Source organism: Hippopotamus amphibius, chromosome 3 (assembly GCF_030028045.1).
Source record: "Hippopotamus amphibius kiboko isolate mHipAmp2 chromosome 3, mHipAmp2.hap2, whole genome shotgun sequence".
NCBI lineage: Eukaryota > Metazoa > Chordata > Mammalia > Artiodactyla > Hippopotamidae > Hippopotamus > Hippopotamus amphibius.
The window spans coordinates 167,375,802-167,390,352 of NC_080188.1; the positions used below are offsets into that span (position 1 = coordinate 167,375,802).

The 14,551-nt window shown below is 39.9% G+C and overlaps 2 protein-coding genes across 7 annotated transcripts in view; one reads left to right on the forward strand and one right to left on the reverse strand.

Moving 5' to 3' along the window:
- SMG7 (SMG7 nonsense mediated mRNA decay factor) overlaps nucleotides 1-14,273 on the reverse strand; it is a 71,653-nt gene extending 57,380 nt beyond the window's left edge. For 4 of the 6 annotated variants that reach the window (XM_057725771.1, XM_057725769.1, XM_057725770.1 and 1 more), the window contains exon 1: nucleotides 14,136-14,273. Coding sequence is in view for 1 of the 6 variants with exons in the window: in XM_057725768.1 (XP_057581751.1) it covers nucleotides 14,136-14,164 (29 nt within the window). In the remaining 5 variants the exon portion in view is untranslated. The remainder of the gene's footprint in view (nucleotides 1-14,135) is intronic. The other 2 variants (XM_057725768.1, XM_057725767.1) reach the window with 2 other exon arrangements.
- Nucleotides 14,165-14,551, forward strand: part of NMNAT2 (nicotinamide nucleotide adenylyltransferase 2) — a 187,127-nt gene continuing 186,740 nt past the window's right edge. Inside the window, exon 1 of the mRNA XM_057725772.1 lies at nucleotides 14,165-14,303. The gene's annotated coding sequence lies outside the window, so the exon portion shown is untranslated. The remainder of the gene's footprint in view (nucleotides 14,304-14,551) is intronic.

The following is a 14,551-nucleotide window of genomic DNA, read 5'->3' on the forward strand; positions in this document are numbered from 1 at the left end:
GTGACCTGACCAAGTATAGTTTCACTGGAAAGGTAGGGGTAGAAACCAGAGAACAATGGCTTGAGGGAGTCGGTACAGACCCTGTTTTTAAAGGGATAAATGGGGAAGATAAATGACAGAACAAATGCTAGGGAAGGACAGGTTAAGGCGAGCCTGCTCAAATGTTTATGACAAAGATCCAATAAAGAGCAAAAAGGCTGAATATTAAAAAAGTCTATGAGATCCAGAGCAAAAACAAAGCAAACCACCTTAATAAGGATGATGAGAAACTTTTCATTTTTAAGAGGGACAGAGGCAAGGACTAGTAGAGGAAGGAACAGGAAGCAGACTGATCCCACCAAAAGGTTTTTATTTTTATGTTCGAATAAAGACCATCTGCTAAGAGTAGTAAAACTTCACGAAAATAGTAAAAGTTAACTGTAAAGAAATGGGAAAAACTGGGGGAAAAAAGAACTAATAGATATTGAAGTGGAAGACTGCATTTAAACAAACTGGCCAGTCTATAAGATTTTCTTCCTGCAAGGCTTTCCATAATACCCAAAGAAGTATATTTTCAGAATCATTCAGAGTGGATTTTCCTAAGCAAGTGAGCTAGGAGGACAAGGGGACTGAGGATGCTGGTAAGACAGTTAGGTTAAAGTAATATATCTAAAAATGGGCAGAAGAGAAGAGCAAAAACAGGAGGAGGAAGAAAAGAAAAAAGCAGGAAGTGACTAATAGTGAAAAAGTTTGGAATCTACACTGGAAATCCTGAACGGAGAAGCAACTGGATTAATGAAGGTCAGGTTGTGGTCAAAATGGAATGGCTGAATATAAGACTTCAGAGGTAGAAGAATTCTGAAGAATAACAAAGTCTAAGATATAATATGGACATATATGAAGGTTAATATATTAAATAGAAAGATTAACAGATAAAAGAACAGAAAAAGGAGAGCTGCATTTTAAAGAGTGTTCCAAGAAAACATCAGTCCTATGAGATGTGACATAAGCTTTGGAAACACCAACCTCTATCTCTCTCTTGGAGGTTCATAATATACATTAGCATGTTATAAGCTATGAGAAGTCCTAAATAAAGAATCCAGTTTAACCTCGTATTCTTAAATTTATTTTGCCTTGGAAATACTGAGAATCCTAACATATATGAATTTCCTATATTGAGCAGAATACACTCTGGGAAATGCTAGGGTATTGGATAGGCTTGTCTATGTGTAATACAAGTAAAGACATCAAGGAATCTGCTTCAAAAAAAGGTGAGATCATGAGACCTTCAGTACTGGTGAGGATGTATGGGAACAGGTACTTTTCAAACACTGCTAGGGCCAGAATCAACAGTACAAACTTTCTGGTACTTTTTGGCAATATCTACCATGCATTATTTCCCTATTGCTGCTGTAACAGATTACTACAAATGCAGTGGCTTAAAACACAAATTTTATTCTCTTACAGGTCTGAAAATCAGACGCCTAAGCGAGTCTCAGTAAACTAAAATCAAGGTATCACCATGGCTGTGCTGCTTTCTGGGCTCTAGGGAAGAAATCTGGTTTTTGCCTTTTCCTTGTTCTTGAGACTACCTGCATTCTTTGGCTTGTGACCCCCTTCCATTCCAACAAGATGCTGCCTCTCTGGTTCTGATTCTTCTGCCTCCTTCTTCCACAGTTAAAGGATTCTTGTGATTACACTAGGCCCACCAAATAATCCATGATTATCTCCTTAAAGTCAGCTGATTAGCAACCTTAACTCCCCCTTGTCATGTAACATAATATATTCATAAATCCTGGGGATCAGGATGTAGACGGCTTTTGGGAGGCACATTTTTCTGCCTACCACGCTTAATAAAATATTTTGAAATGTGTGTACCTTGTCTTTCAAATAAGCATACACAACAATATGTGTGTACCAGGATGTCCATTATAGCATTTTTTAAATAATAATAAAGTATTGGAAACAACACACATTTTCATTGTTAGGAAATCAGTTTAGAAAATTATGGTACTCGTAATTTTCAGTATGCTGATGTTTCTAATGATGCTTTAGATATATAATTATGAACATTTTTGATAAAATGTTAATTAAAAAGATTACAAACTATATAATTTAGCCCAATCCCAGTTGTTAATGTATGTACAAGTATGTGAATGCTATTATATATATATACACACACACATATATATACACACACACACATATATAAAATAACTGAAAGGCTACACAACCCTGGATGGTAGGGTGACCATAAGTTCCTGTGTGCCTGTAAGAGTCCAGATTTATGCCTGTTGTCCCAGCAATAATTAGCACTCTCTCACTGTTATATGATCACTATTAAAATTTTCTGGGTTTTGTTTTGTTTAAAACAAGTATGTGTTACTTTATTGGATGCTAAAAGTAGCAAGAAGCAGATCTATATTTCACTTGAAATTTTAAAAAACTAAAGTAACTTTTAATATGTTTTCTAATGTATAAATGTGCAACCACTAATTGTGTACCATCTAAATTACATACATTACACCACTTGACAGTATCAACGGCAGATACAAAAAGGGAAAATTTTTCATTTTTAAGAGCACTGCCCAAGTGTGTGCAGTGGACAAGGAGGGAGCAGATTAAGGCCAATCCCAACTCTGCCACTAATGAGGTACTCATTTTCCTTCTCTGCAAAATGCCAGTCCAGTTATACAAGATTACTGGATAGAAGACCTTAAGAAGACAATTACATGAAATCGTTCTGAAAAGTATAAAGCACTAGTAAAATGTAAGACAATACTCCTGAGGAATAAAACAGCCTACTTCACAGTTAAGACCCATCAACTACCTTAAAGCCATTTAAGGTACAATTGCTCCCAACCAACTCAAAGACTACATTAACAAGTTTTAAGGTAAATATTCATATTCAGAAATGCAGGAAATGAAAACAATGTATAAATTAGCCTCTTTACCCACCTAGAACTATGGTGGGTTTTATATATACATCTTTCCCTGTAATTCTCCCAATAGGTCTATCATTGTCATTTTATAGACAGGAAAATACACAGCAAGGAGCTAAAACTCGAGAGGTTTAAGATCACACAGAGGAGCTGGGATCTGAACTCCGGACAACCTAAATACAAATTAGATCAATCTTAATTCAAAGGCTTTGCTCATTCAACTCACTACACCATGTTGCTTTCATAGGAAGCCAAAAAAAAAGCCCTGTATGGGTTTACAGACAACCAAATTAATGTATTTTTAATTAGCAAGTGACTAACATGTTAACATTTTCTTTTCCTTTTATAATACAAACCAGAATCTATGACCAATATGCCTTAATCTTTGAGTTGTGCTCCTTAAAATACTCTGACCTTTTCTTCATTAAAAAAGCAAAGCAAAACTAATGATTTTAGACAAACAAATAATACTATTATTTTGGTTATCTAAACTAAGCAGATTTTTTTTTTGGCCGCACCTTGTGGCTTGCAGGATCTTATTTCCCTAACCAGGGATTGAACCCCAGCCCTCAGCAGTGAAAGTACAGAGCCCTAACCACTGGACAGCCAGGGAATTCCCTAAACTAACCAGCATTTGAGAAATATGTATTTTAGATATTAAAACACAAAATTTTCACTTTAAAATATCTACACAAACTGCGTATATGTGCAGAAGTACAAAATTTTACAAATGCCCTAAGATACTTTTCATATCCAAATTCATCCTGTGGTGGTTCTCTTAACACTACACTTATCTTTTTCCACCAGCAATAAAAAAAATTTCAAGTAAGTTTATTTCTAACTCATCTTTTCTTTGAATACCATCTTCCAATTCCATTTTACTCTGATTATCTTGTATCTCATCACTGCACAGTATCTCAAAGAATATTTGGTTAAATTGTTGCCTGGTGAAAAACTAAATAATAATTCATGACCCTTCTAAGTAAGAGGTAATATTAACAAAATACATTCTAATATACTATATTCCAACTAACACAGCACTGAAATACTAGGCCTTTGGGAAGAGGAGGGATGGAAAAAGGACTCAGCTTATATGGTCAGTGAACCCATGGAGTTTTTGGAAACAAACTGAGGATATTAATGCATCAATACAGAACTTCTTTAAATATAACAGATTTTAGAATCACGCTTCTCACTTAAGACAGACACTACAGAAGGGAAAATGCCCAAGAACTGTGAGAACAAAATATTAATCATCAAAAAGGGTCAACAACAGTTTTTTTTTTCTTTGTGACAGACTTGAAAAAGTCATATCCAAAGAGACTTCACTTAATATTCTGATCTCGCCCCCCCAATGCTACAGAACTCCTTTCCTCACCTCCACCTCCATTCCATGTCTGATCTCAACAGGTGAGGATTCTATTAAATAAGTATATCAACCCAAAGTTATTTTCAGAATATTCATGTATTCACTAAAACTCTCCCCCCCAGATAATAATTTAATAATGTTCCAAATAACTAATTTTTGCCTAAGGTGAGGCTACTTTCAAAAATATGGAAAGGAAATTTAAATATTTATGTATCTTAAAGGAAGTACTGGAGGCATTATATAAATTTCTTATGTCTTCATATTCTAGTAGAAATGTATACAACAAACATTAGCCATTTAAATATAAATTATTCCCGTAAGACTAATGAAAGGTTTAATGAAAGAGAACCTTACACTCCCAAAGGAAATGCAGAATGAAATTTAGAATTGCTCCAACACACCATCCCCAAGCATTTAACTCATTCTGTTCCTCTGCCTGCTACCCTATTCCCTTTCTTTACCTTACCAATCCTACTCATCCTTTAAGAATGAGCTCATGGGTTCAACTCCAGAAGCTCTCTCTGAACTCCCAGGCAGTAAAAGTTCCACTTCCCTCAATATACTCATGGTATCCCTTGAAAACATTTACCTTGGTATTTACCGCACTACAGCTGCCCCTTGGTTATCAGCAGGGGATTGATTCCCAGATACTCAAGTCCCTTATATAAAATGGTATAGTATTTGCATATAGCTCTTTGTACATCCTCCCCATCCTCCTGTATACTTTATTAAATCATCTTTAGATTACTTATAAAACCTAATCCAATATAGATGCTATGTAAATAGCTGTAAATACAATGTACATGCTATGTACTCAGTTGTCTGCACTTGGCAAATTCAAGTTTTGCTTTTGAACTTTCTGAAGATTTTTTCCCCCAATATTTTTCATCTGCAGTTGGCTGTATTCGCCAACGCAGAACCTGCAGATAGAGAGGGTCAACTGTTATTGAAATACCTGTGCAACATCCATCTTCCCCAGGAGACCACTAGCCTAAGAAACAAAAATCAGTTCATTTGCTTTATACTCTTTGAGCCTAGCACTGGCATTCATAAGAATTCCATAAATGTTTTGCAAAAATGAAACAAAAGCATAAAAACTCTATTCAACACCCATCATGTACACTGTGCCTTTAAAAATTGCTGAGACATGATCTCTATCATATTCAGTATAGCTGCAGAGATAATTCACTAATATAAAAAAAAAGAGGTCACTACAAATTTAAGAAATTACAGGTACCAAATGACTGAGAGATAGGAAATGCTACAAAAAGTCAATGACTACAGAAATCATCGGGGTGGACAAGGAATTTTCACAGAGAAAGTGAAACTTCAGAGAGTGGAGCATAGTACCTCCTACAGGGGAAATGGCCTTGGAAGACAGATGAAAGCAGGAGTGGATAAATCCTGTTTAGAAAACGAGTAGATTACTCTGACTAGGGCAGTTGACTCTTTTCAAAAGGTAAGCAGAGATAGATGAGGGTCATTTTATGGAAGGCCAAGAATGCCAAACTAAGGAGCTGAAGTAGGGAAAGCTGCATACAAATGGTTTTCAGGAAAAATGATGTAAAACAGAAGCAATGCAACAGATTAACTGGCAGGGGGACAGGTGATGGATTCTGAAGGAGAACCAGAATTTAAAACATATGTGGAGGACATGGGGTTGGAGGGGGGTGCAAAGGGGAAGCTGGGACGAAATGAGAGAGTAGCATAGACACATATACACTATCAACTGTAAAACAGATAGCTAGTGGGAAGTTGCTGTATAACAGAGAGATCAACTCGATGATCGGTGATGCCTTAGAGGGACAGGACAGGGAGGGTGGGAGGGAGGGGATATGGGGATATATGTATAAATACAGCTGATTCACGTTGGTATACCTCAAAACCTGGTACAAGAGTGTAAAGCAATTATATTCCAATAAAGAGCTTAAAAAAAATAAAAATAAAACATATGTGAACTTTTTTTTTTAGAAAAAAGACTGACCACAATTTTATGAGATCAATGTTCAATTTAAAGATAAAGAAATCAAGACCCAGAGATGTTGTCAGTTCAAAAACAGAGAAAGTAGTAGGCAGTGTTTAAAAATCCAAAGTCAATGCTTCCTTCTTGCAAGAACTGCAGGCAAGGTACAAGGTGAAGATTTTCAACAGTACACATATAAATTGACAGTGCTGGAAATGAAAAAGAAGAGACAACAGGAAGGCAACATTTCCAAAGTGGTATGTGTGTGGAAGTGGGTGAAGAAAAAACTGGAAGAACTCAAAGATGACTGCAAGGTTTTAAACCTGAATGGGAGGATAGGGAGGGGCAGCACCAATGAGGAAAATGAGAAAACATGAGGGACGGGGGAGAAGAGAAGGGTAAGCACTGAGTTTACCGTTAAGAGTGTTGACTTTGCTAGGACAGAAAGACTTCTAAAATTAGGAATGTCCCGAAGGCAGAGATGCAAAATTATCAGATTAGTCAGTACCAGTGGTTAATTTTCAGGCATTATACTGATACATAGCTAAATCTTACATACTTACTATATGCCAGAACTATCCCAGGCACTTTACATGTTAACTCACTTGACCTTTATAACTCTAAGGGATAGATGATACTACTATCCTCACTTTTCAGATGTGGAAACTGAGGTATAGAAAACTCTAGCCAAACTGCTTTTCCCTTTTCGAGACCTATACCAGCCATCAAGTTTTCAGAACTACCACTTCGCATATCTCTAGTTCTCTGTCCATAACCTATCTTTTTTTTAATACATGATTTTATTTATTTATTTTTAATTAATTAATTAGTTTATTTATTTTTGGCTGCATTGGGTCTTCATTGCTGCATGCGTGGGCTTTCCCTAGTTGTGGTGGGTGGGGGCTACTCTTCACTGTGGTGCGTGGGCTTCTCAGTGTGGTGGCTTCTTCTGTTGTGGAGCACAAGCTCTAGGCTCGCTGGTTTCAGTAGTTACAGCTCGTGGGCTCTAGAACGCAGGCTCAATAATTGCGGTGCACAGGCTTAGCTGCTCCACAGCACGTGGGATCTTCCCAGAACAGGGATCGAACCCGTGTCCCCTGCATTGGCAGGTGGATTCTTAACCAGTGCACCACCAGGGAAGTCCCCCATAACCTATCTTATCTAAGAAAAGCGTAGAAAGGGCTGGCCACATTTCCAATGTCATATATCAAATGGGAGTGAACAAAATTTTCTTTAATGTATTTGGAATAAAGGAACCTTGAGACATTCTTCTTGCCTGAAATGTCAATTTACCCAACATCCACTTTTAAAAGTCCTATCCGTATTTCAAAACCCAGATCAAATCTCACCTCCTCCAAGATACCTTTCTCACTCCAACTCTGGTGGAATAAAGTTCTTTTTTCCTAAACTTACACAGTACCTGTTTCTCTATCATAACACTTACCAGTTCATCCACTATTACCGTTACTTACATGTCTTTCTCCAGTATCTTTGAGTTTCCCATAGGCAAAGCCCCTATCATTGTGCACTGCACATACAAGTATTCAATAATTGCCAGTAAAATAAAACACAGATTTTTAAAAAATACATTTAAAACTTGTACAAGTTTCTATGGGTAAAGTCTAAAGATAGTAACTAGCATGTTACTACCTAAGAGAAAACTGTTAAGAGAAGCCTTACAAATAATCTGTAGTTTGGAGGAGAAAAAAAAAAAAAAAGAACGAATCTAAGTAAATTTGCACCCACAGGGAACTTTTGGCAGTGTGGAACATTTTTGGTTGTCACAAATGGCGAAGAATGATACTAGCATCTAGTGGGTAGAGGCCAGAGATGCTGTTAAACATCCTACAACACACAGGATTGCTCTCCACAACAAGGAATTATCCAGCACAAACCCTGAACAATCTTGTTACCTAGTCTACCGGAGATTCCTAAGATTTTCTTAACGTAGTCACTTACTCTTCCCACCGACTTAAAAATTGGGTCTCAGGTAAGGTGAAAACAACCCGCCTAAGCAGCTCCACTTACATGCTAACAAGAAAGGAATCGGTTACAAGTTCTCACTTAACATGTGACATATCTGCCAAAATGCCATCCCTGTATTTTTCTGTAACTGTTGATTAGCCTTTCTTAGTTATAACCTCCTAGACTATTGATAAGTCTGTCCACAACATTTCAGCAACTGAGTTAAAATATAGCTTGATTACAAAACTTAAATGCAATACGTGATGACCATCTGCCAAGATACCCACCTACAGATGAACAAGCCACTATCCAAAACACACAAAAAAGATCAATCAAACGAACCCACCTAAACTTTCAGGTACTCATTCATGCCACCAATAACAAAAATGTGAAAGGGTAGGCAGTTTACAGACGTAGTTGGAGGCTGCAAAACAGTATTTCTCCAACATAAAACAAACTAGCCCTTTTCAAGTCTGAACTCCCCTCCACCTCAAAACTGCCTCATGACAAACTTGCTATACTAGTGGCTCCAGATCTTATTATAACATACCTTAAAAAACAAAACAAAAACTCAGCAATTGCTTCATCTACCAGCCAGGAAGGTAAAACATAGCAGCTGTTAGAAAGCAATGAAACATAGGCTAAGACAGGAAGTATACATTTTGAATCCAACTGAAACCACAAGGGAAGCTGAAATTAACTGCTAAAATAATTTAGCCAGTTAATATCCAAGCAGATAAAATGCTATTAACACTACTACAACAAAAAACAGACTTATAAAGCCTCAAGAGAAGGTCATTTTTTTTCAAACAGTTTTCCCATCTCTGGTAAATCAGCCATGTTTGGCTGATTTTCTGGGACCAAAGCTATTTTAAATCCTGGGCATGGGACTGGGGAGAGGGGTGGATGGGTCAGGGGAAGACTTGTGACCATGTGAATTAATATCAGTATGTGCTATAGGACTTCTTGAAGCTTCTAGCAACAGTGAATATCCAGCCAATATTACCAGATTCTTCCAGAACCTGGAGCTCACCCTATTTGGTATACATATTTCTCCCAAATAATCCCATGACCTTGTTCCCCTCCTCAGGCTAGAATAAGACTCTGCTTGCTAATTTATCCAGTCTCATCCCCTCCCTTTATCTCCCTGTCTCAAAATTTACAGTGACAAATTTTATCCTACAATATACTGGATATTTTAATTAGTATTTAAATGACAACCATTTTTCTGCTGTCTCAGAAAACAACCTTGTGGCTGTTATATTATTTCCACTTCCAGTAACAAAGTTTCTGACAAAGAAACTGTGCAACTGGAATGCACCTCTCCACCCATAGAGGTATCATACAAAAATTTTCTAACAAAACAGACAATTTGTAGCCCTTTCCTATAAAGTGGTCTAACACCAGGGATCAACCTTAAGTGGATCCCACTGAAAAACCTTCAGCATAAAAAGAAATTAAAGACAAAAAGAGAAGAATAGTGGAGGAAAGAGGGAGGGGAGTATGAAAAGTTGCCTCCCACAACCACAGCAGATATCATTCAGTGACACCGGTGCCACCTTCTTATAACCAGATTTGACCTGTTTGACTGGTATTCCCTATGGCTATGATTATTCTACTTTCTCATCTTCCAAAACAACTTCAGTGATGTCCTCCCTGTCTGGTACTTCAATACCTCCCCCACCCCTGTTTTTCCAACTTTGACATGTTAACTCCCATATTTCTATTCTCTCAAATGCTATTCTTTTAAAGCATGATATTATACCTCATCTACTATCTCTTCTATAGCCTCTCCTCACCCTTCTCCCACTCTTCTCAAATGAAATATATTCAATACAGCCTTTTCTTTTACTTAACAAAGATGTCAAAGTCTTTTAAAAAATCTTTCCGTTTTGTCATAACTCAAAAGAGAAAACACTGAATTTTTCTTCAATTCGAGTATTAAATTTCCAGTGTTATTCATTCTAGATGCCCAATATTTAAGACCATTTCTTATTTTTATAAAATATAAGAAAGTATTCTCTACTTAATCATTTGGAAAGGAATCCTACTGGTCCACTATTTCAAGAAATGACACTTCCGTTCTAACAAAAAAATTTCATCATCCTTTCTTGCCCAGAACATCACCCATACAGAGGATAGGTTTTCTTTCCTTTCATCTATGCTCTACTTCTACAACTCTAGACTAACTCAGTCCCCTTGCTGTTGATTCCCTCTCTCTTACTGATGCTTCTTACCTCATATCCTCCTTTCTCACTCTTTGGAAACTGCCACCTTACTCCCTGGTTTGCCACCATTCCACCATTTCAACACCAGACATCCTAGCTCATTTACTCTAACAAATAATTCAGCTGGACAAAACTAATTTTCTCCTACATGAGGGAAGATCTGTAGCTGTGCAGTCTAAAAATTGCCCAGTAATGGCCTTAACACCAGCAAAGGTAGACAACCAAACTCTTCCTAAAGTGAAAGTCACAATGAATAACTGCTATCTATACCTCCAACCACACTCACTCAGCAATAGCCAGCATCGTCCCTAAGTTGTCTATAAAAACCAATGGTTCCATATTCATCAAAGAAAAGAAAGTGAACACAATGCTTCCCTGAAGACAAGTCTCTGGTCTCTCATAGCAGATTTTATTTTTAATTTTAATACAATTTTTAAAGGTCACTTTCCATTTACAGTAATTACAAAATACTGGCTATATTCCCCATGTTGTACAATACATCCTTGAGCCGGTCTTACACCTAATAGTTTGTACCTCTGACACTTCTACCCCTATATTGCATCCCACTGCATCCCCACTGGTAACCACTAGTTACTCACAGCACACTTTAAATGGAATGATTATCTAAAGAAGAGGAAGAGGGAAATTCTGGCTGGTACAAGCTTTACTTAATTACCTCTTCCCACCTCTGTCCCAGGCTACTATTAGCCCTAAGACCTGCTTTATTTACTTAGAATAAATGAACAAGACTGAGAAAAGAATGGCTCTCAGGAATCTTTAAGTGATTCCAGGTCCTACACCTGTTCAACTGTGCCTGTTCAACTTCAGCTGGAGAATTTAGGCCATTTAAACATTGTGCTCATTATCTTATTCTCTTCTCCCTTCTTCGACGAACTAAATTCATCTCAAGGTGTCTACTATTGATTCCACAAACTAAGGATAAGTCTTCCTTACCATGCTAACTTTAAAAATATAAGATACATTAACACAGAAGCCTCTCAAAGCCAACTGATCTTCCTGTTAAAAATAACCACCACTCTCCCAATCTGCTTTTCATCACACCTTTCTAGTCCCACTGCCACCACCTTATTTCTGGCCCTTACATGCCCACTACACAGATTCATCTTCCTAATTTGTAGCTACGAACATGTGATTTCCCTTCTAAACAAATCATCTCAGATTTTCCATTGTCCACCCATTGTTAACTATAAACTACAGATCATAATATTCAAGATACTCTCAAATATGGGCACCTAATCAAATAGGCATTCCCTGACCACCCTTGCTTATATGAAACAGCACATCGCTGTCTTGCTTTATTTTTCTTCCTAGTACTTGCCATCACTTGGTAAACATATGTATCTGTTTATATGTTTTTTTGTTGCATCCTTCTATAAGAATATACTTTCCCATGTTCACTCTTTGGTTCACCACTGAATCTTCAGTGTCTACAATACAGTAAGCTCTCAAGACATATCTGTGGAAAGAATGGATGAATTCAGACATGTCGCATACAGTATAGTTGATCTGGAGTTAGAAGACCTACATATGAGATAGAGCTTCAACATACCAACTATATGATCCTCAACAATTTTAACTTCTTGGGGCTACACTTTCTTCATTTGTAAAAAGAAGAGGTCAAACTTAATCTATGAAACTCAAGTTTTTCTAGCTGCATCACCTTATTCTTCTTTAACTGGACTGAATACCTCCCCCAGCATCCAACCTCCTTTCTATATATCTCTGTTCAGTTTCCTTCCATGGATTCCTCCTTCTCAATCCACATTTCTCAGAATACTTTTTATCCTTAAGGTCCATTTTAAGTGCCATTTTCTCCTTGAAGCCTAACAGACTGTAAACCCTATAAGAGGAGGGTGGAGTTCTTACTTTTCTACTCTTAGTAGTTAGTACAATGCCTCCTGTATAGGTGATCAACAAAATGACTAATGAGTCGTGTATGAATGAGCAGATAAATAAAGGAAGCTTTTCCGGATTCACCTCAACTGCTCAGGTAATCTCCTGCCTTTGGACTCATAATACTTGGCGCATCTTTCATTATCCTTACCATATTTTACATGCCTGGTATATACTAATCCACAAGTTCTTTAAAATTAAGGACCGTCCTGACAGTTTCCCTATCTCTCCTCTACAGTATCTATCATACATCTTTGCCACAGCTGTATTTATTAAGTTTATCTGATATGTTAAACAACAAAGGGATAATAAAGGAGAAAAAGGACTTCGATATACGGGTATCATTCCAACTACCTACCGTATAGTCACTGGGCATACATACTGTGTGTTAAACTCAGGCATTCCACCATACTTGAAAGATCTCATCATTCTCTCCTCTACACACTCTGCTTAATAAAACGATTACTACTTTCAAAGCCAGAATAGCTACCCTCGTGTTATCACTTAACTACAAACCTTCTCTTGCATTAAACATGCAGGAATCCACTCACACATCAATACTCTCACTAAACAGCTCAAGCGACTTTTCTGCTCATTTCAGACTTCTACCCCATCCAATTTCCTCCTCCACAAGGTATGAAACCACGTTTAATATCATTTTCCCATAAGCTTGCCCTTCTTAGTTCTGTACTTAAAGACAAAAAGGACCCATTTCAGGGTCTTCCTTCCCCTTTTCTAAGCAGTAGCAACTCCCTAATTAATCTCAGGCTCTAACAATCTTATTTTTCTCTGTCATCATGATTTTGACCCTCGTTTACCTCTACCTCCAAGCTCTTATTCTGCTTCTACGGAACCTTCCTAGCTGCACAATAGCTGGTGCAATATGCTCTCGCCACCATGCACTTGGTTCCAATGTGTGTGCAGCCTTCTTCCTCCTACAATATGTATCAATCGTCCCCCCCCGCCCCAAGCCTCCCCAGATACACATCACATATTCTCACACTCTGCACCCATGCGTCACTCTACCTCGACATACAAGTTCTTTACACCACTCTTAATGAATCCACACGACTCTCAGAATGGTATCTTCCGACTGCACGGATTCTAACCCAGTTTCTTCTGGGGAACCCAACCCCGGCCGTGGTACCTCCCTCTTTCCTCACTTCCTCATCCATTCCCTTCTTTATGCCCCCCACCCCCACTCGACCAACTGTCTACAGATGACATTATTCCTCAGTACTTCCAACCCCAGAATGAAGAACAAACTCCAGCTTCCTGCGGTCTCTCCCCTCCTCTAGTCCGCCCTACCGGGGCCCCCACACACCCCAGGTGGGCAGACTTCCACCTGGTCTTCTCCCCATGCATCGCTCCAGCCAATCCCACACCGCACCACGCTTCCCCGCCACCAGGATCAGACTCCTCCACACCCACCTCCACTCCGGGTCGCCGCCGCCTCCCCGGGCGCCTCCCCCCACCCGCGAGCCCGCGACCCGGGGCACGCGCGCACACACTCTCACGCTTCCCTAACCTCCTTCTCCGCACCGAGACTAGCCGGCTCTGCGGGAACTCAGCGCGGCGCGCGGGGGGCCAGGCCCCCTGTGTGTGCCCGCTCCGCCCCCTCCCGCGGATCCTCGCAGCCCCCGCCTCCCTGCCGGGGAAGGAGAGCGCACGGCAACTCCCCCGCCACCCCAGACCTACCACCTCTGTGTCTGCTGCTCCATGCCCCAACCTTCGGCCCGCTCGCCCCTACGTACTGGGCCGGCCTCGGCACTCACCGGAGATACTGCGCGCTCTGCAGGCTCATCCTCCGCCGCCGCGTCTTCCCGCGAAGCCTCTGTGGGTCTCTCAGGCTCCTCGGAGCGGCCCCGCGGCACCGCGGGTGCTGGCGGCCGCCGCCATCTTCCTCTCCTCCGGCTCCTCCTCGCTCGGCGGCGGGGTGGGGGGTGAGTGAGGCGAGGGGGAGGGAGCGGGGAAAGCTGCGCTCGCTGCTGCTCCGGCCCGTGGGGCGCAGGGACACTCCGACCCGGGAGGGGGGAGGGGGAGGGAGAAGGGATGGGGGCGGGGGAAAGAGGAGGGCGCAGCAGAGGAAGGAAGTGGGGGTCTCTCTCGCGAGACTTCAGCGGCGCCGGTTCCTCCGGGTGATTTCCGCTTCTCTGTAGCGCTCACTCTTGGGCTCAGTTAGCCTTGCGGC